Below are 26,659 nucleotides of genomic sequence, written 5' to 3'. Positions count from 1 at the left end.
CTGTTACTGCAGACCTCTCAAGTTTCTCGGGTCAATATGTGAGTAGTTAAGGTATTCTCTGTTATTGTCTCTTCACTCTGGGACATTCAGTCTTGAATTTAGTTTGGGATCAAGAGAAATAAAAGTCCTAGAATGTACAGATACAATTTGGACTGGCAGATATACTCACACATGGATCGGAGAAACTTGAAACTGTGCTAAGGACAGATGGAATGTATCTGCTAGGATCATTAACTAAGTTTATGATAGCGTCACCTTAAGTGTCAAACATGAGATCTGGAAATGTCACACATTACTGCACTGCAAACATGAAAATGTCACACAGAAGGAGTCCTGAACCCGTCAATTTAGAACATTTGTCAAAGACTACAAGTGAATTGGTGTTTGTTGAGGATTCACACCCTACTCTCTTGCCCAAGGATTAAAAAAATATACCATGAGGATAGATAGACTCAGAAACTAGGAATTGTCAGGAGAATTGAGTTCGGAATACCACACCCAACTGAATTCCCCTGCAAATGCACAATGTCTCTGGAAGTTCCACCAGGATGATATGAGATTCCTGGTTAAATGCAAGGACCCTCATCATGAGTGGCTGTTGGACCTGACACGCTTGAAGTAGTGTTTCCCTAAACTCTTTGCTTTTTTCTCATGGGTTTTGCTGATTCTCTTTTAGTGGCCTTTGGGCTCTAGGCACTTTCCACTGTAAATGCTGAACCATTTGAACGGAATGACCGTTTGGCTGTTTTACATGAACTCAATGAATTCCGAGCACTACAAAGCAACGTGCAAGTCAAACACACCGCCACTGGGGAAGTGAAACCATTTCCGGCAAGACCTGCCTGGGTCCCGCAGATTGGGGACCTGGTCAGGGAAAAGATTGTGGACAGAAGAACGTTTGGGCCATCATACAGAACAGCTGTACATGTCCTGGCTGTTGTAGGAACAAGAACAGTACTACTTCCGCCTCTTGCCGGAAACCAAGAAAAAAGATTTGTCTCCATTGATCTGATCAAACCGTATCATGTGGCTGATTCTCAACAGTAGGCCGCATAGGGTCCTGAGTAGCCGCAGATCACTTCTTTCTACTATACAGGATGTTAAGATAGAAAGACTAATAACCTTTCAAGACTCCGCAACACAGAGTGATGGAGCAACAAATAATGGAGTACAAATCACACCAGTTGAAATTGTAAAGCATCAAGAGGAAACAACAATGCAAGTTGCAATTGGGCCCAACAATGATGTCTACGTTAATGTGCCTTCAAATGACAAATCTGCCAGTTCTACAAAACCTGCTGAGCTACCAAAGATAGATCAAACTGTGTCTGGCTACTTCATCAACTTTGATGATTTTTCCTCAGATCCAAGTGAACCTGATCAAACGCCACCCACTTCAAAGAAAGAAAAATGTCGCCAAAACTATCTTTCGCACAAAAAAACTTACTTAGTGCCACTTTGGTTGCATATTTGGTTCTCAATAGGGGTAGTATATCTGTTGATTTGGATTGGCACAGTGACTGTCTTTTTTCTGCTTCTGAATGGACATTATCTCCCAGAACGCTCTGCACTACAATCCTTGAACTTGAACTTGGTCCTGGAACCTCATACGTAATCACACCGTGAACAAAGAGGCTTGTCCCTGGTGAACATTGCAGCAATTCTAATACCTGATGGTATTGTTTGTGACAAAGTATCATATGATGTATATGGCCCCACTGAACATTTGAAGATTCCATCTTTGTTTAAAATCTCTTTAAATGATTTCATTACCCCAGTTCACTCTCTGATGATTGGGACATTGAAACTGTAAATACTATGCTCACAGATTTAGAACAATCTGCTGCATTTTCTTATAGGGAATTGTATGAAGATGCAACTGACTACTATACCATGTTTTTTTACCAGCATTAAGGTCCTCAATTTTTGCATAGGGCGAGTGTATCACGCACTGCTAATATGTACCATCAATGGGAACATTGCCCAACAACCCAAAAGGTAGTTCTGCCACATTCACACAGAACTTCGCATATTTTTCAGGGTACAACATATCTTACCAAGAATCGTTTTATTACAAACTTGCCATGACAAATGCAACAGCGAAGAAAATCATGCTGACAAATACTAAGCTGATATACTCAGCACCTTTTATCTCCCATCTGTCTACACAGGGTTTCGACTACTGGAGAGACACCATAGCCACAAAATCGATCTGGGGGACAAGAGAGTGGCAGGTTCAGGGGACTGAGGCATTATTTAGAGCTTGCCAAATACCATTACAAATGATTTTCCTGAACAGAACAGTGCAACAGACTACCTGTTATGGGTTTGCAGAAATCAAAGACCTGAAAACACCGAACATCCCTTCACCTACACCTAGTAAGGGTATTTCAAATTACACACTAATAAGTGAAGGGACATATGGTACAAGTACATACAATTCATCATCATCCGATCGGAAGGGTTGGTTGGTTTGGTCAGTAGACACAAATCGGTGTCACTCAAGATTCAGGGGTACAACCGAAGGGTTTAGTATCCATAGGCCCGCCCCACGCTATGTACACATAGACGACCCAGGGGCAGTGACTTCCTATAGTGTTGGGAAGTTGTGCCTAGATTGGCTAACAACTTCAACACTATCACAGGTGAAACAACACTTGTCCCTTTTATCAGACAACATGGATCTTAGGGATTTCTTGTTAGGTCCCAAGAAACCACTTAGGAAACACTTCGTGCATACCATCTACAATGAACTGTGGAAAATCTCCCAACAGGAAGCTGCTGAGAGACTTCGTAAAATAGATAGAATTAACCTAGAAAAGGCCTTCGCTGTGGTAGACAATGGCATGACCACACTCTCATCTCGTATTTATTCACTGGGCAACATTGTGTCCTCAGCTATCGATATAATGGAACAAGATTTGGCTATTTGTTTGATAATCAATTTTATTGATTTTACATGAAATAAATTGAAAACATGGTACGAACAGTACAGCAAGTGTCTCAGTTTCGCAACATAAGTATTTGTCTATTTTACATCATGGGCAATCACAGCTACGCGCTATTATGCTTCTAAGCTGGAAACGTCAATCAATGCTTTCTGGCCACGTTCCATGGCGATACATAAAAGACACAACTCTGTTTTCGACTTACAACCTGACTGACTGACAATTGACCTCGCAGAGATCTGAAGCACACCATGCTGCTCACTGAAAAACTAATTACCTTTTACTGTAGCAGTCACCGTCTACAGAAGGGTTAATCCATGGCTATATCATACTGCCAATCACGACATTTCCGTTCCTATACTGCTTGAGGTACTATCCAGTAGGCAGATATGAAGCATTGGGCGATGGGAATATATGAGAGACCTGGGAGTTACCGTACACATATAGGTGCAGGAACAAAGACAAGGACGTTTTTCTGAGTGGTTCAAACTGCGAAAAGGCCTTAAGTGGGTCTTTAGTGTGTAAAGAAATATCGCTGCACGGTGCATGTAATGCGTCAATAGTAAACTTGTCCTGCTACCTTAAGGGTACCCCAGCTGCTGTAATTCATCCGGTCTTTGAGTTCCTTTCAAATGGGAGTTACTTGATGCTGAATGACCAAGGCTGCTGTGGTATGACGCCCGGTATTGCCTATCTAGTGACCATCAACTCAAGGGTTGTTTGTTGTAAGCAAGTATTGTTCCCCCCAGCTTGCACAGTTAGGGAGGCACCACTGTGGCCGTCACTGAATGTATCCAGCATGGGGTTTGATTCTCTGAGCAGATTGAAAGCTAAAAGTCATGCTGTTTCAGCACAATGTGGCCTTAACATCAGCCCGAGAAACTTTTGATCTCCAAGTGGCAAGGTCTTCGGCAGAGATACAGGCAGTGGTCTGTACGAACTTCCCTCTACATTTCGGGGAAATGGTCCATCGTATCTTTAACATGTCGGATACGAGGGGTATCGTACACTTATTTAAGAGCATTGGATCAGGTCTGTTAACCACCTTTCAAATCATTTTCGCAGTGATTCCATCTTTCATACACTCCGTACTTGGAAGCGTTTTAAAGGGCTTCCTTTGGTCCTGCTTTCAGTAACAGGCATCCTGATTTTACTTCTATTGCTTCAGCATCACTCAAGACATGGAGAGAGCACTACTGGAGCAATGTTGTTGTGAGCGATTGGTGTTCTTAATGGGGCTACCTTGGCTTCAAGAGCTGAGTGAGCATTGGTTCCTGTCTTTCAGACCGGCCTGGCTTGATTGCATTCTACCAGTATTCCGCTGCCTCTTTTGCGGATTTGGACTCGTGCTGGACCTCTGTCTAACACTTCCATCGGTTGCGCCACCCAACATAGACATGCTCCTGGCGCCTTTACGGGCCCATGTGTTCAGTTATCCACAGCGTATTCCCGTGTTGGTGATGGCGTTCCTAGAGCCTCCACGGGACACTTCAGCTCCTGTTGGACCGGAGAACGGCTCTATAACGGATGTGCAAACATCAGCCTCAGGCACACAGGCATCTACTTCTTCCCCAACGGCTGCCGTGGGAAACAGCGATGACCACCTCTGCTCACTTGATATCATGCTAGAGGTATTCGAGGGACTGCCTCCTGCGGATGCCATGTAAAGTGATGTTGAGATTTCAACGCAGGATTCATCAACAAGCTGGCCTCACAGAGACCTGTTTAGGTTAACACCAAACAAAACAAGGCCCAGGAAAATTCTAATCCATTTTCTGACGTATAAATTAAAGGAAGAGATCCTGAATAAGGCTCTCAAAATGAATTCACTAATGGTAGACGTAACCACTTTTGAAATACGTTCAGATGTTTCATCAATTACTGCAACTAAACAATGGGAGCTGGGGAAGCTTCTCTATCCTCTGATGAAACAGGGTGCTGCAGCACAATTAAAATACCCTGCTATGTTAAAGGTGATGTATACCAACAAAATCCAAGTCTTCCGGCGGGTGGAAGACGTGGAAACATTTCTACAGTCTATCTGAGAAGGAGGTATAAGCTAGTGGATATAAAAAATGTATTTCTCCTTAGTTATGGTAATAAACGACGACAAGCAAGGAGCATCAAACTGTTGAATATGAAATATATATTCTTTTGACTCTAGGAGGGGGCCCCATAGGCCAGTATAGGGCCAGGAAGGAAGGAGGGAGGGTTCTCCAGGGTGGGGTTCACAGTGGGGTTGGGGGGAGGGGGGGAGTAGGTTGCACCGGGTGGGGAGCAATGGGAGAAACGTTTTAAAATCTATTCCCGATTCGCCTCAGTATGTTTTTTAGAATTTTTTAGGTTACGGGAATATGACACAACCAACAAGTGACCAAAGTGTGTTGCTGAGGGTCCTGTCATCGAATGTGAATGGGTTAAGAGTGAACTACAGGAGGGAATTTCTTTTTACAATATCTGAAAGATGCTCCGGAACAGGTTTTAATATTACAGGAAATGCATCTAATGGACATGGAAATGAGAAACCTATTTAAATCCCGAAGCTGGTTCCAGGATCTTATTTGTACCACTCAACAGTTAACCATTAAAGGAGTGGCAATTTTAATCAAAAGGAATCCATATATTATAGTAGAAGACAGTAGAGTAGATAAAATTGGGAGATGGGCCATAGTTAAGATCAGGTGTTATTCTCATAAATTCACTGTGGTGGGATACTATGGGCCAAACATAGATGACCCTGGCTCTTTTAGAGGGTTGCTTACAGAGTTGTTAATCTTTCCGGATACTATAATCCTTGCCGGGGACTTTAATCTGGTCCTGGATCCAGTTTTGGACCGTTCATTAAAAAGCAGAGCAACATCAAATTGTGAGATGAGGTCAGTATTAAAGACCTCTATGAAGCAGTTAGGATGGGTGGATATATGGAGAGTTAAAATGGGAAACAGAACGGGATACACCTTTAATATTAAGAAATATGGACACCAATCAATATTGGACCTCTTTTGCAATAACTTTATAATTAGATCTATCAGTCAGGCCAGCGTATAGGAGATGGACTCTAGACCGTGCTATTTTATTAGAAGAGGAAGTGATTGAGAAGCTGAGTACAGAGGCACAAGAGTTTTTTGCAATCAATCAAAATAGTGCTCCAATAGGAACTGTATGGGATGCCTATAAAGTCTTTCTAGGGGGGTACATAACGTCTCTCCAGATATCTAAACAGAAGAAATACAGAGCCGAAGTGGAGAAAATTGTATGTAATATCCAGCAGTCGGAACGACAGCTATTAGTCCAGTGGAGTAGTCAGGAGTCAGAAGGTATTCAAGCATCTTTTCTATCTCTTAGGCTGGATCTTGCTGGGATCATGGAACAGAGACTAAGGAAGCAGTGTCAACCTAGCAAGTTAGCCCACTTCGAATATGGGGAAGGCTGTGGAAAACTCCTAGCCTGGAAAACCAAACACGATCAGGCAAAAGGTTTTTATAAAAGAACTAAGGTGTGAAATATTGGGAAATCCACTCAGAAGTTGTAAAGAGATTGAAGAGGCTTTTCTCAATCACTTTGATCAGGTTTATCAAGAGGAATTAAAAATCATGTAGGAAGACATTGAGGCTTGGTTGAGCCAAGATGCACCGCATAGAATTAATAAGAGATATTCTGAAAACCTCAATAGTCCAATTACAAGAAGCGAGGTCAAGAAGGACATAATGTATGGGAAGTCTGGAAAAGCCGCAGGTACTGATGGGATACCGGCAGAACTCTATACGTGCCTGATGGAGGTTCTCACCCCTATAATGGAGAAGTTAGCCTCTCAAATGTTTGAAGAAGGTAGGGACATGCCAACATCATGGAATGAAGCCATAGTCGCTTTGATTCTTAAACCAGCGAAACCACCTTATTCTTGTGATTCATACAGACCCATCTCTCTGCTTAGTCGTGATTATAAAATCTTCGCTAAGATTCTAACAGAGAGGATAAATGGGTTGGTGGGGGGCCTTTTAGATGAAGATCAAAAAGTTTTTATCTGAGTGAGAGGGATTCAGGACTTGACTTACTTGATTTAATAGTGGCAATAGATTTAGCTCCACTCCACAAAACACCTCTTGCCATTATTACCTTAGACGCAGCAAAAGCGTTCGATAGGGTAAATTGGCTCTATTTACAACGAATACTGAGACTGTGTAATTTGGGAGAAAACTTTTGTAGGACTGAGTCTGATATATTAAACTCCTACAGCTAAAGTCTTAGTGAATGGAAATGTATCTGCCCCTTTTAAAAATCCAGAGGGGAACTAGACAGGGGTGTCCTTTATCTCCTCTACTTTTTACCTTATATTTTGAGCCCATAGCTAAAAAAAATTAGACAAGAAGCTGGAATCTCTCCTTTCAAGTATAGAAATTGGGAGAAAAAGGTAGCCCTGTATGCCGACGATTTAATGGTGTATACTTCAGATCTGCCTTCCGCTGTCCCAATATTGTACAACTTGGCTTCACAGTTTGGCCGTGTCTCAGGTTATGAGGTGAACGTGTCAAAAACAGACTGTATGGCATGGACCATGGATACACTACTATGTGTAATAAAAAAGGAGATAAGATACCTGGGTAGCATGGTCTAACAAAACATCGAGAGAATCCTGGAAATAAATTTTTTTCAAAGTCAGCAAAGAGATATGTAACTCATTAATAAGCTGGGCACATTTACACTGACTATAATTGGAAGAGTAAATCTAATTAAAATGATGGTCTTCCCAAAACTCATTTTTATATTCCAGAATAGCCCTTTAGTCTTTAGAGAAGTTTGGCTGAAGAAACTGCAGTCAAAAATAAGCAGTTTTATCTGGGCTTCTAGTGGTACACGAATCTCATGGAAAAAACTTTGTAGGAAGAAAAACAAGGGAGGTCTGTGTTTGCCAGATTTAGTTTATTATTGTATGGGTCTTTCTTATGAGGGCTGGGAAAATGTTATTGAATGAACCCGATGGTTCAGACATTGGGAAAATGCTGAAGGTGATGATGTTATATCTGAAGGGAGGGGACCAAGGTTTTATATATAAATTCGGAGATCCCAGATACTTTAAAAGGGTGCGCCTCAAGATTCTGCACGTGTTAGCCTTTACGTGGCATAAAATCAGGAAGACACTAACAATTAGCTACTATAGTGCATTGGCACCCATCTGGGATGTCCCCGGCTCCCCTGAATGGTCAAAAGTTTCTCTAGCAGCGCCTTTGATAAAAGCGGGAATATTGTGCTGGGAACAGCTAGCCAAAGATGGTTCTCTACTTTCTTGGGATAATTTGTTGGACATCACGGACAATGAGCTGTCCAGATTGAAATATTTGCAATTGAAAAGCTGGCACGAAGCTGCTGGAACAATCGTTGGCAGCTCAAACAAACTGGAGTCCGCCTTAAGGAGGAAAGTTGAAAGAAAGAAAGAGTGGCAAACCTATACTGGCTCCTGATCAATCTTGCAGAGGGCGATTTCACACTGCCGATGGAGGTGTGGGGAAAGAGCTTGCCTGGGATCCATCTAGAAGAATTATGGCAAGTATCATGTAACATTTTGTACTCCACAGTGCAGGCTGCAAACTTAAGGAGAAATCACATCTTTTGTCTCCATAGGGTCTATTGGTCTCCTTTACGGCTATCAAACTTCCGGAAGGGTGCCACTCCAAAATACCCCAAATGTTCCCAAGAAAAGGCAGATGATGTGCATATGTTCCTGGATTGTCCAATGTTACAATATTTCTGGGCAGATGTAAGTAATAGCATCTCTACAGTACTTGGGGTAGACCTTCAGGTAAACCTAATTTTGTTTTTTTGGGTTTATGGTAAAGCATAAATCTTTATCCATTGAAAAAAACAAATTATTGTTTTATTTAATTTTACATACACAGAGGGAAATTTGTAAATATTGGATAAAGAATGTCCCCCCGACCTCAATATGCAATAAAGTTAGAGAGGGCATCCCTGAATAAGAAGAAAGACTTTTGGTTACCGTGCATAAATTGGTTGGAAAATGAGGTGAACAAGACTGATGATTATGCCTCTACACTGAGATACTTCACGACTCCTGTTGTTCTTCGGGTGACTCAGAGAGAGGGTCGGAACAGATCAACCACGAAAGGAGAGGTTCAGTGTAAAGTGCACCCTTCTGGAAACAGAGCTCTCTGGTCAGTGCCAATCAAGAGGGGGCCCCAGTGAAACCCAAAAATAACTCTGTTTATATCCAAGGCGAATGAGGACACATTTTTTTTTTAAACAATCTGGCCTTTCCTGTGGTGGGAACCGTTTGGGCAATTTTTAAAAACATGTACCAAGTTGAAGGTCGAACAGACTTTATTTTTATTCTTTTCCGCTCTAGATGAACATATTGGCTTTCAAGGTGCTCAGAAAACCAAATGACAATATATCCAAATATATAATGGACCTTTTTTGAACGCTTTGTACGGAAGAATACTTTCACTATAGACTTTACTTTTTATGAACAGTTTTTATGCTTTTAATGTGAAGGATTTTTTATGCGTTTACTATCATTACCTACCTGACCTTGTTAAACTTTTTATGAGGAGTGGGTGTCATGTCCCTTAGGTTAGTTCTATCATGTACATACCGATTACATATATTGCGTCCCATCCACACAACATAACGGTATTACATAGGTGACCTTTTACCCAGTAGCTTACTTCTGTCTCTCCGACACCCGGCTCTTGGTACCATATCTTAATCCCTGTACCTGACGTACACAAAACATGTCCCCAGGCACTGTAGATTTATTCTGTACAAGGGTCACCACTTTTATCATTCATGGCCAACCCAGCTGCATATTCTCATGTTTGTTTAGAAAAGGATTAGCAGGGGATTAGCGAATGTTTTCAAAACATATCGATTCTAGAAAATCCCCGGAGTGACCACTTTAGTATAAAAGACTCTCACTCCCCCTTACCAAGGCAGGGGAAGAATTCCTTTCAAGCTGGACCGAGACTCTGCAGGCTGATCCTTCGACAGGCAGAGACCTGATATCCCTTGCGGGGGGGTGCCATCCTCAAACGTAGAGACGTGCTACTTTATTCAGAACCATCAGGTGAGGTGTTAGCACTTCCCTGGGGAATTCTTGGCTCCATTAGGACATATCCTAGCACTTACACATACATGCTTCACCTACACCTCTAGGCTAGGCACGGTTAGGTAGACTACGCATCGTTGGAGTACGCCAATGCTATTGTTTTTTGTAATATGCTTTTATTTATCTTATTAGCACTATGTTAGAAATGTATCTACTTTTTACGATATTGGTACTAGCGATTACATTTGTCTGCTCCTGTCTTTTGATTGTCGCAGCTAACATGTTTAATACTAGACTGACGCTTGACCAATAAATAATTATTGAAACATTTCCAATCACCATTCTATGTATTCTGAGAAAAGCAAGCTTGAGTGACTGAGCAAAAGATACCGTATTGTTTCCACGGTACCTGAGGAATCAGGGTTGTCATGTTCAGTGGTTGTCAGAAACTACCTACCACACTATATCGTACAGAGGGGTGGTAGTGGCACTGAAGAGCTAGCAGGTCTAACGGCTGACTCATCCTGTGGGGATGTCCAGAGTCTGCCTTCACACCAAGCCCTCAGTTTTGGTCATCCAAAACGCGCAGGTCCTTGGGGGTCCTAGAAACTACATGACAGCGAAGCAGCCTCATAATGTTTACTATCATTGAATTCACAATGACAAACCCTCTCCCGTGGTAAAGAGGGACTTGTCATTAATAACTTAGAAATTCCACTTCTAGAAAGTGGGAATTTCTCTGCTCTAAAACTCTTTGTGTGCATTTTTTAGTTTGATTCAAGTACATACTGGAGGCTGGGGGAGCACATCTGGGCATTCCCCAGAGACGGCTATAAACATTGGGCATGCAACTGGAATGACAGACCTCTGCCATTTGATGGCCTGGCTGGATAGATTGGAGGGAGAGGTTTTGACACTTGGCCTCTGGGAAGCCCGATAATGGCCCCACTAAAGATTAAGATCTGCATTCCACGGCCCCATGGCAAACAGGACTGAAATTTAGGGGAGACATCTGTGGTTTAAAGGGAAACCCTCTGAACCACCTCCAACTTCAAAGACACACTACAGTATAACTACTGGTGTCATACTTCAGCAGGGTAGAGATACACTTGAGGGAACGTGAGACCAGAGATCTTAGAACTGCATGGTGCATACTGCCAGAGGAATCTGTTGTGCACTAGGAGGATTACTCCCATTGGAATGGACTGTGCACCCTTCCTGAACAGTGGCTGGCCTAGGCGGACTATCTGCTGCTCTCAAGACGTTGTGCCTCATTTCCAGTGAGGAGCAGAGGAGCTAATTCATGTTCCATGGCACCCGGACTTCCTGGGTGCTACTTTGATCCACGTGTGTCTGATATGGTGCCTCCTTCCGAGAGGATCCCCTGCTTCATCCCTCATTCATTTATTGTTCCTTTTGTGCCCTCAGTGCGGCGTACCAACTGCCCTCTCCTCACCTGGCCCCGACGACTTCATGTTGCCAGGTAATATTGCCGAGATCACGCCTTGGTGGTGAGAGTAATTGACTGAGATAAGGAACACTTCTGAGAGTAATTGGAAGTGGGTCAAGAGACTGCATGACTTTCTCCCGTGCATCACTGAACTGGGCTGGTGCCGGAAGGCACAGTGTGGAAACCTTTGATTGAACGACTATCTTCTTCAGCCCGCTACTGCTCCGCATACTGTGGGTGAATTTCCCAAATAGTGGCCGAACCTCTGTTTGCCATCTAATTAGCCCTGCTACCTACCCCCACCTTCTTCTCTGGGGCCCTGACTAAGTGTGACTCCGGCCACGATCAGCCTAGAATCAGAGGGGAAGGTTTTATTTATCTCCGCCCGTGGGTGTTGGGTAGTTGGGCTTAGCTGAATGGTGGAGGAGGGCTTCAGTCTGCATGTGTACTATTAAATGACCCGCCGGATATCAGTTGCACCACATTACGGTGCTGTGTGCGTGAGTCTGCTCCATACGGACCTGCCTGATATCCGTGACACCGCATATTGGTGCTGAATGAGTCTGTGGGAGTGACTGCCTACTATTAATTACACCTCACTGTGGTATTGCTGTACACGTTGATTCCTTGCCAAAAGAATACTACGTTTGACATTGTTTTTTACCTGTGCGGCCATGGCCCACTATCCTGTTTAAAAGTGTTGTAAATATCTGTATGTGTACACATTTCTCATATTGTTGTGTGTTGCAAAGTCATCCTGTGCCCTGGGCACCCCCCAACGTTTTTGCTGACTGATGCTGGTGGTAACTGACCTTGACTGACTCTGGGCTCTGCCTAACCAGGCGCAGGGCCTGTACTAAGCTGAAAGAGACACATTAGAATACAGTTAAAACACCTACATACACTAGGGTACACAATGGTATGGTGGGGTACCCCTGTGATTGGAATGACCTTCCCTATAAGCCCCTAGTATATAATAGGGCAGAAGATTGAAACTACCTAGAAGGCCCCAGTAACTGGGGCATGGCAGTTTAGAGGCCAGCAGCCTTTTTCTACACTTGCATGTGTGCACTGCTGAGGCCTGAAGTCAGTTTAAAATCAGCCCTGGGTGCCAGGACTGCTTTTAAAAAGTAAATTGTGCCCAAACTCGACTTATGTGGTTGGGGCACATAAAACTGGATAACCTACAATGTTTTGGCATATTAGGGACCCCCAGGGTCTCCCCTACGTATCCCAGGGGTGGGGGTCAGGTATTTATAAGGTACGCCCTTATAAAATGAGTTTTTATATGCCTGGGTAAAGTGAAGTTTTACATTTCACACCCCACATTGTGGTACAGTGCTACTCAAATTTGACTCTGATGTTAGGAACACTGTAGAGGGAGGATCTACAATATTTGTACAGATTCAGAACCCCTAAAGTCTCCCCTAGTTGCACATGGGGTGGGGTTCCTGTAGATATAAGGCAAATACTTTTTGTAAGTCCTGATGCTGGAAAAATGCCCAAGTCATTTTTCCCATTGCAAATCCCCAGTTACATAGATTAACATAATAGGAAGTTATTGATTAAAAACTATGGATAGGAGAGGGATAGAAATACAATTCAGAGACTTCCCAGAATGGTACTAATAAATCCAACAATATCATATTGTTGAATTTATCCTAAAGTGTACATACAAGAAGTTATAAGACATTCTTGTTTGTAAGTCCAAATTCAGCTTTCCAGTGGTCTGCCCTGATTGGTCAGAGTTAAGTGGATTAGCCAGGCTGCCTTGAAGAGGTGATAAAGAGCCCCTGGGGTTAACCAGCTCTGCTGGGAGGGCAGTGTGCTGTTCCATAGGAATGCCAGGCCAGGGGGAGGAGTCATAAACCATGGTCTTCAAAGGCAGAGGGATGGCCACAGTGTCAGTTTCCACTTTACACTTTTGACCCCCACCAGACCTAGGATTAGGGAAGGTATGTGCAGATGGTAGGGGAAGAGTCTATGGAAATAAGCGATCCTAGGGGGTGTGTTTAGCCAGCTCTTACCTCCTAGCTGAAGAATCAGCCATTATGTATTTGGGAGATTTGATGCACTCTGGGACAAAATAATGCCACACTCTACAGGATGTGCTCATAACTTTGAGGAGTTACCCTACTCCCATTGGTCAGACGTGACCCTCCTGCATGACCCAGAGAACTTGGAATAAGTATCTGAGAGGGGCAGAGCCCTCCAGATCTGCTGCTTGAAACTTACTGAAGCAAGAAGTGCCCTGCTGAGAAGTTTTGCTGTGCAAATATTTCTAAGGCCTGACCTCTGAAAACTGCACCATCTGGAACTACAGCCCTGTGGATTCTTTTGCTGAAAAAGAACTAAAGAGTGGACTCCCTGAAAGATACAGGTTAAAAGAGTTCAACTGTAACAACACCACCTAAATCTACACCTTGGAGACCCATCAGTGGATGTGTAAGGGATTTGTACCAGTGGATTGTAGGAAGTGACATCCTCAACTTTCAAGGACCATCTTGGAACTTCTAGACCCTTGGAGTAAGTTTGAGACACTTTGGGACCCCTTGAAGAAGTTCAAGAAGTTTGGAGAACTTTGGAGCAACTTTGAAAAAAAGCTCCATAGAGGGACCGACTCAACCTGGTCAGCCAGGCCGCCTGCCTTCAACCGCGAGCTAGCCAAGCCATCCAGGTTCGTCCCGCTAAAAGCTCCATGGGTTCAACTTCCAGAGATTGACCGGGACTATAAGGAATCTGAAGCCGGTGAACCCTCACCAGATCTGGCTACATGAGGAGCATCGAGAGACCCCGCGAGAAAAAGCTCCAGAACAGTTTCTAAGTCCGCTCGTAGGGAAGGTGACCGGGAGCAACCGCGAGAGCCAAGCCGCCTGCCTTCTATCGCGTGCCCGCCTGGATTCCTGGGTTGCCCCGCTGAAGCGATCTTGAGAAATGTTCCAAGTCTGCCCCAGGGAAGTTGACCAGGACCTCGTCACAAGTCAAGCCGGCGAACCCTCACAGGATTCAGACTGGCTGGGAGCTTCGAAGGGCCTCGCGAGAAAAAGCTCCAGAAAAGTTTCTAAGTGTGAAGGTAGAAACTGAGACCGGGACCTGCCGCAAGCTGTAGCCGCTCAGGGCTCCATCGCGGTCGACCTGAAACTTTGACTTTGCCCCGGTCTATCGCAAGCAGGTATCACAATATGGTGCTATAATCTTTTAAGTGCTATATTTTATTAAATCTTTTAAAATTCATATCTCCGGTTCCCTACATTGGATGTTTGTCATTTTGGTGTCATTTTAAAGATAACAATATTTCCTATTTTTATAAATTAGTGTTGGATTTTTATTATGTGTTGTGTCTTAATTATTTACTGAAATTGTGTTTTTGAATGCTTTACATACCTGTCTTTGAAGTTAAGCCTGTCTGCTCGCAGCCACGATACCAAGGGTTGAGCATAGGAATAATTTTCTAAGACCTATGCTGAGTCCTATTGTGTGTTAGTGGCCTTATTGCCAGTGGCAGACCTACATTTGCCCCTACCAATAACCCACTTTCCAACATTGTGATCTGGGGTGCACTCTATAACTGAGGCATTGAATTATAATAATTGCCAAAAGGGGCCTCGTTCTGACAACTTTCCACACCACATAAGGGTGCTGGGGGCGGGGGGACCTGTAAGATCTTTCCCAAGTGTGCATATTACTGATGTCATTTTGGCATGGTTAGGCCTAGTACTGCTAGTGATGTTTCCAAATGTGATTTATGCTCAGAAATACATGATGTTCATGGTGTGTTGAATATAAACTTTATTTACATACACCATGTGCATTGTGACACTAAGTGCATTTATTGTGTGAGAGTGTTGTGCACATGCTTTTACACATTGCCTCTGTGATAAGCCTGCCTGCTTAGTGCCACGCTACCCAAGGGTGAGCGCAGGTTATACAGTAAGTGTCATCACCGGCACCCACCTGTGAAGGGAATGGTAGGTTCTGCCTGGCTAGGGCCTCGCCTCAGCCAGCCAGAACGTGCTAGTTCCAACACTGGCCCATTTAATTGTTGTATGTCCAGTAACTGCTGTTACCGCACATATCGTAATAATGGCCCTTAATACAAGGGGCTGGTTAATTGCGATATTCCATATTCGATTTAACTTCTATTATTGCACATATTGCAATTATACTTTTTATGAGCAATCTTGTCAAGTCAAATGTGCTGCCTTTTATCAGGGGAAAATGCGGGTACTGGCCGGACCATACCGATAGCGCCATAATTCATGTTTTTTATTACCCAGATACTAGTAAATAATTGGATGATACTTATCGCACCAATACATTTCAATCTGGCAGAGTTGGATTTTATCAGGTCTGATAGACACCACAGCAATTACCGGGCCTAAATTGGTTAGCGAATCTTGCATAGATGCCAATATTTTGATATTGAAAAGAGGGAGATTTTGGGGGGGGAAAACCACCAGAACCCAAATGTCACCATTGACTTAGTTAATGCCGACTGTATACCCCAGTATATTCTGGAAAGTTGAAGTTGGGGATCTCAAGGCATTTTTTTTATGAAAAAGACTGTCTCTTTTTTTCTGTAATCGTTACAGAAGCTTGGAACTCACAGAGTTTCCAGTGAATCTCGCCGGACACCACACGGGGGTGCGTTGTCAATCAGCTGCTTGCAAGGAGCGGTCACTTTAAGAGAACCAGGAAGTGCCAGCCGCACGTCATGTGTCAGCTGTAAGGAGACACAGCGAGCTGGGGACCAATACAAGTACAGGAAGAGGGGCAGCTCTGAGGACTGGAGCGTGCACCCCAGCCCCGTGCATGGGGCTCTGATGGCGGCCCCCGGATGGGCGCCTCCGCGGCTGGACGACTTCATCCTGACCGAGCGGCTGGGCAGCGGCACTTACGCTACCGTCTACAAGGCGTACAGAAAGGTGAGGGGGAGCAGGCATGGGGACTCCTGGGAGGCTGGCGTGGACGAGTGTGGAGCATGGATGGAGCACCGCGTGGAGCAAGGGATCCTACCGTGGGGTACGCTCCACAGCATAGCACGATCTTGGGTACAGATGACAAGTGAAAACAGGGCTGGCGTAGAACCACCCTTTGGAGCTGCGGCCAGGTAGGGACACCCCTGATACTGTGAAAGTACTTTCGGGAGGCATTTCTAGGTTAGCACGGCAGAGTCACAGGACAGGGGCACCGTGCGGGGCTCTAGGTGGGGCGGGTCCTTGCGGTGTTCAGACCCGGCAGTAATTCAAAATGGAAATTAAGTGGGGCCCAATGTAAGTGGGGCCCTATGTTCGTCCCACGGTTCATGTCCTTAATTTGAATGACAAAAACACTGCTTGATTTCTGAACAATGACTGATGAAACCGTTACAGTAATCCATGTCATCGGTGTAAACCTTGTTTTACATTTGATGTATTACTTAATCTTGCTGGAAGGTTCCGGGTTGGTTGAAAGATTATATTATAAACAATAAATAAGTTATATTTATGTTGCAATCTGGTACTGTCAATATTTAGTTATGCATCTGCAGTGTATTCTTAAATTTGGCAATGTATTTTGTCACATCTGTATATAATCTCTTAACTTTATATGTATTTGTGGTCTGAAGGGGGTGTGTTATGTTAGTTACATCGAATGATTGGACTAGCTGGCACTCGTTTAATGTGTGTATTTAATTCTTAGGTCTGTTGCACAGATCAGTTGTGTCCATCGGTGCTCTCCAGCTACAGTAAACATGCTGCTGGCATTTGATGAGTGTTTCTTCGCAACACTTGCGTTCTTTGATGGTTTTTTTTCGTGCATCATATTACTCTTGTTTTGAGTTGCCGCTAGCCATCTGTTATGGTTTGAGGTTGTGGGCGAGTGTTTGTAGCGGGCCAGCCCACAGTTGAGAACTCTGGAGTTGAGGCTGCAGGCAATGCTAGTTTCTCACCGCACCTGTCGGTGTGTCATAATGGTGTTCAAAATGCATGTTTATCCAATTCTTCGCCTCCCTTCAAATCACTGTGGCACTTGTGGCAATTTTAATTGTGATTCTACGCGAACGTGTGTGTGTAGCAGGTGCACTGCTGGCCAATTAATAACGAGACGAAAGTTAAAGACCAAGCAGTGCTTACAGGTGAGTGGTTGCATTGCTGCCTGTATATGGTGAAGTGAAGGAGATGCAAGGAATTACATACAGGAGAGAATGAAGAAAGAGATGAGGAATGAGATCTGGAGATTGAAGATTTCAGAAGGATGTGTGCAGAATAAAGGGCATTAGTGTACAAGAGACTGCAGAGGAAAGTGCTATGAAGTGAATGACAAGAGTGATTGAGATTATCTGAACACTTCTACCCCTTCTATAAACCTTAGAAATGTTGAATTCATAGTCCAATATTTCTAGGATTGATAATCTGATACCGATAATAAGCATTGGCAAAGTCAATAGGTTTGCCTTCTTTTTAGGTGCATGTTTATTACTTTGTGATATGCCTGGATGCAATACACAGAGCTTGCAGAGAGGCACCCAAACGCAGTTTAGGAGGTACTCTATGGGAAGCATGACATTTTAGTTAACATGTTTTAAGCCATGCCCTTAATTATATAGGCTTTGCCTCCTGGCAAGGATTCTTAGTTTTGCTTCTTAGGACAAGCTCTTTTTAGAACCCCTCCCCCCACACACTTTTTTCATCCCACTTAAAACATGGGCACCTTGGAAACAGGACACCCGTAGAAAGGGCACAAATATGCCGGTTTCAAGTCTCACTCGGGTAGCAGGGTATGAACAGGGCAGATTTCCTACATTAGGACGAACTGGAGGGCTCAGGTTGTACACTGGGGTCATGATAGCTAAAGCAGTGTTGTTGGTTGAGGATCTTGTGTGCTTCCAAAAAGGCTGTTGCAGATGTTGTGGAGTCAATGTTGTAACGTCTTCCCCAGCCTGGGTACCCGCCAATGACTACACCACGCATGGAGCTTAGTATTATATGTCTTTATTCTTCTGCGTCTAACTACAAACTCACATTCTAAACCTGCATTCACTTGACTATGCTGTGACACTTAATGCATAGTCCTATGGAGTCAATCGTGAGCCAAAAGAGTTCCGTCATTGCTAACTGACACAACACTACATCTCCACCTCTGTTAAATAGATATATATTTTTTTTACAAATATATACACAATCTTAGTTCTTAGATTAGACTTCGTGGTGCTCCGATTACTCGTTCCGATTGAGCCATTGGGAACTGGCAGTAGCAGTGTCTATGATCTGCTTTGGGCGATGGAGGAGCGACAGCAGTCAGGGAGTTTTCACTTGTCCTTTCAGAACCAGTCTCTACATTGACAGTATTTGACGAGCTTTGAGCCACATGTCCGAAATGTGGGAAGTCTCGCGTAATGAACTACACAGGACATTGGGCAGTCACAGTATGTCCTTTGGTGGTGACAATGTGGAACGGCTCAGCATCCAAGGGAGCATCGGACTTTTGTTTTTGTTGACTGACGAGCAAGCCCTCGATCTCCTCTATTGAAGACTATGTCTTCCGCATGTCGTCGCTTGTTTGCATAAGCCTTCATTTGTCTTTTACGAACCAAGTCTTTGCAGGTCTCTTGCTCAGTAGTTGATCGACTGTTGGTCCATTGAGATAGCTTGGTCATTGCTCTCTTGAACATCAAGGTTGCACGGCTTTCACCAGTGATCAAGTGAGAGGTTGAACGGTAAGCTCTCAAGGTAAAATTTAACACAGTTTTAAGGTTGAGCTTTCTCAACATAGCACGCTGGACAGCTTTCTTTAATGAACTCAAAAAATGTTTGACTTGGATATTGGGTCACAGAGGTGTGCTTTTCTGATGCTTCACATTAAGATGATCAAGAAATTCACTAAACTCTTGACTGTTGAAAGATGGGCCATTGTCAGATTTTAAAATCCAGGCACTCCCCATGTTGCAAAGATACCTTCTATTCTCTTGATGACTCCGTCTCGAGTGATAGATGAAAGATCTCCTACCATTTGAAAATGGGAATATTCATCAAGAATCTCCAACAAGTGATGTCCACTGTCAAGAGGACCAAAGAAGTCAATGGCAGTTCTTTCCCATGTGTGCTTCGGCAATTCTGACATGTTCCAGGTGTTTTGAGTAGTTTTCGATGATAGGCAGTTGCATAGGTGGCAGTTCTTCAACTCTCATTGAGATGAGGAAACCAAACTTTGTCTCTGAGAGCTAGTTTTGTGGCAACTATGCCACAATGTTCTTGATGGGCCAGTTCCATTATCTTTTGTCGTAAGCTTTCCAGAATGACAATCTTTCCCTGGATGGTGCACAATGGTACAATTGTATTCTTGTAATCGTAGACCCCAATGTTCAATGTGAGGAGGCATCTTGGCCTTTGGATTGCCAAAGATGCTCTATAATGCTTTATGATCTGTCACAAGCGTAAAAGGCTTTCCATATAGGAATATGTGGAAGTGCTCACAAGCCCACACCACTGCTAAGCTTTCTTTTTCAGGTTCTGAAGAGGCGCATTCTGTTTTGGAAAAACTTCTGCTTTCATATGCTACAATATGCCGTCTAGCTTTTGGGTGTCTGCTGTGCTGTGCAAGGATTTCGCCTAACCCTACTGGGCTAGCACCAACAACAATCTCAGTATGAAGGTTTGGATCAAAGTATACCATTTCAGTAGTGTTCTTGATAACTTGTTTGATTCACTTAAAGCTTTGCTTGCATTCATGTGACCAATAACATGGAAAAAAATGTTTTCGTCAGGTCTCTCAACGGAGCACTTACAGTGACAAAGTCCCGTAATTGTCTAGAACAATAGCTAGCTATGCCAAGGAATGAATGTAACATGGAAACATCTTGTAGGGGGCTGGCAGTTGAAAACATTTGCACTTTAGCTGGATTGGGTGTCATACCCCCATCAGAAAAGATATGGTTAAATAATTTCAGCTTGTTCTTATGGAATTTACATTTCTCAGCATTCAAAGTTAAACCTGCATCAGCAAGTAAACAACACACTTGCTGAGATAATTTATCGTGCTCCTTCTGGGTAGCTTTGAAAACCAATATGTCACCACTATAATTGAAACTATTTATGACAGGCTGTATGTTACGTTGAATGACATCTTGAAACTAGCTCTGCAACTGATGAAACCCCAAAACTCAGTCTTTTGTATCGGAACAGCTCAATATGTGTAGAAAAGTTGTAATGTACCTACAGTTCTCTTCAAGTTCCAACTGATAATATCCTTTATTCAAATCATGACAAGAGAAGATATTAGCACCGTTTAATTGTGTTATCATGTCGGCAATGTGCGGACCCGAGTGTCGTTCTTTTTTCAATTTCCTTGTTTGCTTGACATATGTCAACTCAGATTCATACAGCTCCTTTACTGTTCTTTTTGGGTACTACCACTATGGGAGAATACCAAGGCATTGGACCAATACAACGGTCAATGATATCATGCTTCAGTAACAATTCAAGTTCTTTTGTTGTTTTGTCTTTCAGCAACAGGACGGACATCTTCATTAATATGTAATCTTACTTTCTTAGTATTAAGTTTCCCTAACTCATGAAACAGTGAAAGAAACAGACTTACAGTTTCATGGTGAACATACATGTTGTAGTTTAAATTATGACCAAGAATGCTGATAGTATGTTATTAGAAATTGATGAATATGGCTGGAATACCTGAATGGACAGTCACCAAAGACTCTATTGTTTGAGTTTGTGGATTTGGGAATCTTCCGAAATCCCAGTCCTATCAGCAAGAATTTAAGAAAAATAAGTTTTCAACAATTAATATCATGTGATTAAACCTGATTCCATCTCGGGGTCATAGGCTTCTCAATGTAGCTGTTCCCAAAGCTTTTAAATCTGCCCCTGAGCATAAACCCTCAGCATTTCAATTGTGCTCACCAGGAACATTGCTACAAAAATGCTACTCCACATCCATCAAAAAACAGGACATCAATATTTCCACAACTGCTAGATATTTTATATGAAGACTGTGGATCATTGGGGATGCAAGCTAAATTAATAACATCCACTTGGTGAGGAAGGGGCCCCGGAGTATCAAAAACATTATTCAAAGGGAAATATGAGGGGGATTGGCCCTCCCACTTATAGAGCGATACATTCAAGTTACCCAACTCAGACCTATATTAGATCTCAACACACCCAATCATGTATGGGTAAAAGTGGAACAAGCATACTCTAATAAGCCATTGCACATTTTGCCATGCGTACCCCTCTGGAATCGGGCATGAAACAAATTACCACAATCTATCTGACCCATATTATTGCACTGAAAAATGTGTGATAGGAAGAGGTGTGACTATTCACCAATCTCCATTATCCCTGATATTACACAACTCCGACTTCGCACTGGAGTTTCAAAACGCAGATTTCACAAAATGGCTGGGGAATAGTGAAGCAATTTTAGGAAGTCTCTGAAAGGCAGGTTGTTCCAAATCTATGCCTTTATGTTTACAAAAAGGGGGGATAGGATGCACAGTCCCATATTAACATAACCAGCTTATTTGCTGGATGAGCCAGAGGTACCCGAAACAAGCAGCCGCTATAGACCTTGCAGCCATGGAATCTTTATTAAAAGAACACACCACAAAAAGAGTAATAGTTGTAATTGATAGACATTTCAATTACTTAAAAGAAACACTCAGGCACAAGTACAGAGTATAATAGCAAACATAATAAATGAAAATAAAGGATGAAACCTGGTTTAACGCTTGGACTAGGGCAGCCACACACTCCATTTGCTCCAATACAAGGAGAATAGTTTAGTCTTGATAAAATGGGGCCTAGATTTAGTATGATTACACATCATTTGGATCATCTGACACATGCTGGCCAGGTTGGAATGAAAAAGGGGCAATGGCACACATGCAGTGGAGCTGCATATAAACGCAGACCTTTTGGAAAGCGATAATCCAAATATAACAGGCATTGAACTGTAGCGTAACCGACTCGCACTCATGACATCTGACATAGAAGTAAATACTCAAAAAATGGGTGCCCTACAAATTGTTAAAATGACATTATATAGTACAGGAATGCTTCAGTTTGTTGGAGAAGGTATAGATTATAATAGTGACTAGATAAGAACATTTATTGAACTCTCATTCTGTACTGAAAGAAATAAGAATTTTGTTATTAGAAACAAACGTAATGCCTCACTCAAATAGTAATAAAAATGGAAACAAATGATGAACAATTTTGGAAAAAATCACGTCAATCCACTGCTGTAGCTTTGCCTTCCCTTCGGCGTATATCCCTTGTTGTACTTGGTCTCACACAACGGAACAAAACTAACTAAATTTTTAAAATCCCATTGCCACTGTTGACACCTCTCACACTTCCCATTAAGATCTTTAATGTCAAGTTCTCTATAAAGGTACTCTTTTAGCATGGCAGGATGATACACCAACGCATGCACATTGCACCTTCAATTCCCGCAGTTACACTTTCTGAAGAGCTTTCAAAACTTACGTTCCAAGTCATACAACATGCAACAGTAGAATATGTTTACCCTCTAGAGAGGTTCCTTCATGGGATGCTGCTGTTCTCAGGATTGATTCCGTCTGTGGCCTCCCTTAGCATGGCCACACATATGCTGTGCTTACCTTCTCTACCCTTTCAGGCAGAATATTGTATTCATACTCACCAGAGACTGATTCCCATTCAGTGTGCCGAATGTGACAGTAATGTTGATCATGTATCCTGGTTAGTTCTTCATGTCCACTCCCGCTGGTATCTGTAATATATTCGTTTTTATTGCTCTGACATTCTTGTTCAGCCTTTCAACTAGTTGTTGCTTCTGGAGAAGGGTCTCTGCTGAGCAATGGCATGAAAATCCTTCTCTGTGGTTCAAATTCAATTAAATCTCTGTATAGACCTTTCCAGTTATTCAATTCATTGACTGTTCAGTTCCGGCTGATCTCATAGAGATGGCCTATGTCTTGTCCATCCTTGAGGTCAGCGTTGTCTCCATAAGTGTGAGCAGGACAGTGCCGTCTCCCTTGTATGATTCGGAATCTGTCTTTCATGAGTTTGTGTCTCTAGTCCTGGACTTGTGGTTAGTTTTGTGCCTCAGATCTTACCTCTTTTAGATGGACCCCACAACTTGAAGACGGTACTCTTACTCTATACTAAGTTCTTCTTTGCTGCTCCATTCTGATTTGTGGCCGCGGCAGATGTTTCGCATTGTAATGCTTCATGTGTCCCACTCAACTGAAGGTTTTCTACATATCTGCTTATCAGGGAATGGATGTGTAGAGGAGGGTTATCATTCAATGCAATCTCCCCCTGCTGCAGTCCAAAGCCTCCATTCTCCACCTGTGCCATTTGCAATTCATGGCTACAGCATATTCACGTTGCGCCGTAGCGCTTTGTAGGTTGAACGTGCTTCTGAGCAACTTACTTGCCAAGCTGATCCTCTCTTTGGGCCATCCCAGATGAGAGACTGTCAATTCCATTTGATTATTTGGGGGCCCGTTAATTACTTTTAGATTAAACTTGGGAAAGTAATATCTGAGAATTATTATGGGGCTCCAATTGTTATTTTGTATTACTTTTTTAATATAGGTCTAATCAGATTTTTTGTTTTTCTTTAAACTGTACATACCAGTTTTGTAAATCTTTAATTTCCTTTTACTTCCTTCGCTATACTGAATCTTTACACTCTTATACATGCCTTTCCTTTTCCTAGTATTTGCGATCTTGATTTTTTTTTTTTTTTACTCCGCATTTTTTTTACTGGTGTTTATTTTCCAAAATGAAAACCGCTAAACCTTTATGCCTGGTCTCCGTCGGACCTCTGATCTGTGTCGCATCAGATATAGATGCTCGATGACTACTGGTTTGTGCTCTATGATCCCAGCTGTGAGAAGTTGGCCTGGTATATGATGCTCACTAGTTAAAGTGATCACCTTGTACCATGCCAAGCAACCCTTATGGTGTGGTTGTAAGTCAACCTTTTCGGACTAGCTGCCCTAGTGGTAGCGTAGGCTAAGCAGTCTTTGAGGCTAAACTCGTGAAGCGTGTTAAGCCAGCTGTTTTACCAAATGCAACCCCCTTTTATACCAATGAAAGGACACCACACAGATATATATTCAAAATATATATGTATTTATTTCTCAAAGTAACCCCTAGTCTCTTTATGAGCACAGGAGCACAAATCGTCAAACAAGATTACAGTAGAATACACAGAAGTTGCACTTTATATGGATAGGCCCTGGTGGCCACTCGAACCATATACTAAAATAGTGGTATAAGTACCACGAACAGAAAAGGGAAAAGGCCTAGGGCCTCTAGAATCGCTGGGCCTACAAGGAGCTAACTTCAGTTAGTGACCAGGAGGTCCACGGGTGGCGTGTGCAGAGCAAATAGTCACACGCGTGCTCCCATAGGTTTCAATGGGTGCGTAAAAAGTACAAAGTTACTGCAAAGAGGATCTTCCGGATGGACTAGGAACTCAAGATTTGGAACACAGGCACTAGAGATGTAATACTACACTTGGGCACAGGTGTGCCAGCTTTACCTCACCCACAGGAAGCGGGTGCATAGGCCTCGAAGTGCGTCGGGTTTCTTCTATCTGTTCCGTGGAGCTTGAAGACAAAGATGCTGCAGGCGGTCGGTCCGGGAGAGATGCAGTGGATCCAAGAGTGGATCGGAGATGTTGAAGACCTGTAAGCAGAGGGGACAGTGTTCACAGTCACTAGCCAGTGACCAGCGTGGCACCAGGTGGGTACCAGGCAATGTCGGGTGCAAACAGGAGGAAAGGTGTAGCTTGTCTCTGCAGCCACGTGGTCCCTGGAGGTCGACGACGTCCAGGAGTCGGTTCTCGAGCTGTCCCACGCAGGCTCTCGCTGTCGGCGGTGTCGGCGACTTGATCGAAGCAACCAAGCCTTGGCAAAAGCAATTGTTGTAGGAGATGAAATAAGCTGATTGTTCTGACCAGCAAGGTCAGAAGGACTGCTCCTTTGGAGGGGAGCAAGGGCCAGTCTGGAGCAACCAGACCAGCGGTGTATTTCTTGAAGTTCGTCGCCAAGATGGCTACTAGCCAGCGGGCCAGCAACCGGTTAGGCGCGTCGAGTGGCAAAATGCAGAAGGGCCCCACGCAGATCGTGGAGATGCTGGAGGGCTCACCTTTGGTGCAGATGCTGCTCGGGTGTTGGGCTTCTCAGATCCCAAAGCACAACTTGGAGGGAGCCTCGGTTGTTGCACTTGTCAGCTTGTCGTAGTCGTTCCAAGATGGCTGGCTCCACGTGTCTCGGTGCCTCCACGGGTCTCCTCTTTTCAGGGACTGTGGATCGGGCGGTGAGAGGTCTGGAGGTCCAGGTCTTGTCAGTCTCTGGGCTCGGGCTCCGGCGGGAGGCGGCGGCAAAGCAGACGTTGATTCGCTGGATGGTGCTTGCGTTAGCAAGGTGGTCACTCCCTGACCACAGGGGAGATTGGCTTCAGTCCTCTGTGCAGCAGAGCGTCGAAGTTCCCGTCTTCTTCTTAGTGTTAAGTTGATTCCAGGATGTCTGAAGTCTTAGGACACAGCTCCTACCTTTAAGCGGATTCTAGGGGCCGGACTACCTGCTAGGTCCCTCCCTATGGGTGGGACCAGGAAGGGGGGTGGTTACACCCCCAATCCTTTGTCCAGCTCGCCCCAGGCCCGGGACTGGTGTGCCCCAGGACCGGTTTGAACTGGCATATGCACCGAGGCTCCTTGTGAGCCACAGGCATGTCTGGTTTCTTTCAAGCCCTACCTGACCAATACACAAAATCCTGTCTGGGGTGGTGCATGCACCTCCCCTGGCAGGAAATCCTTTGTCCACACCTCCCAAGCTGGAAGGACTCCCAGCAGCAGGAGGGCAGACTTGTGTCTGTGGTGGCAGCATCCATTTTGTGGAGCTGAGGCTATGTCTGATTTTACCCGGGTTTCAGGTACTGTGCATGTCGTGTCCCTCTAGAAGGGTGGAATGCTAACCCCGTCGCCAGAATTGGCGAGGGGTTAGTATTCCAATTCGTATGACACCTTACTCGACATGTTTTGATAAAGCCAAACCAAAGATAGCATTTAACCGCGAGGTTCATAATGCACTTAAGAGTATATGGTATGACGATATCTGGAAACAGTAGAAGGAAGTTGTTCCGACCACTGCAGACAGGCTCAGCTCATGCCAGAGCACCATCTCACATGGAACCAAGC

At 43.7% G+C, this 26,659-nt stretch overlaps 1 protein-coding gene across 7 annotated transcripts in view; it reads left to right on the top strand.

Moving 5' to 3' along the window:
* The first annotated feature begins 16,151 nt into the window (after window positions 1–16,151).
* The window catches only part of ULK3 (unc-51 like kinase 3), a 221,721-nt gene continuing 211,213 nt past the window's right edge, over window positions 16,152–26,659 (top strand). The window contains exon 1 of one of the 7 annotated variants that reach the window (XM_085643806.1): window positions 16,152–16,386. In XM_085643806.1, the coding sequence (XP_085499932.1) occupies window positions 16,285–16,386 (102 nt within the window). In that variant the 5' untranslated portion in view covers window positions 16,152–16,284. Of the gene's footprint in view, window positions 16,572–26,659 lie in introns of all 7 variants that reach the window. The other 6 variants (XM_085643809.1, XM_085643808.1, XM_085643807.1 and 3 more) reach the window with 6 other exon arrangements.

Source organism: Triturus cristatus, chromosome 3_1, assembly GCF_964204655.1.
Source record: "Triturus cristatus chromosome 3_1, aTriCri1.1, whole genome shotgun sequence".
NCBI classification, from domain to species: domain Eukaryota; kingdom Metazoa; phylum Chordata; class Amphibia; order Caudata; family Salamandridae; genus Triturus; species Triturus cristatus.
This window is presented reverse-complemented; position numbering and strand designations above follow the sequence as displayed.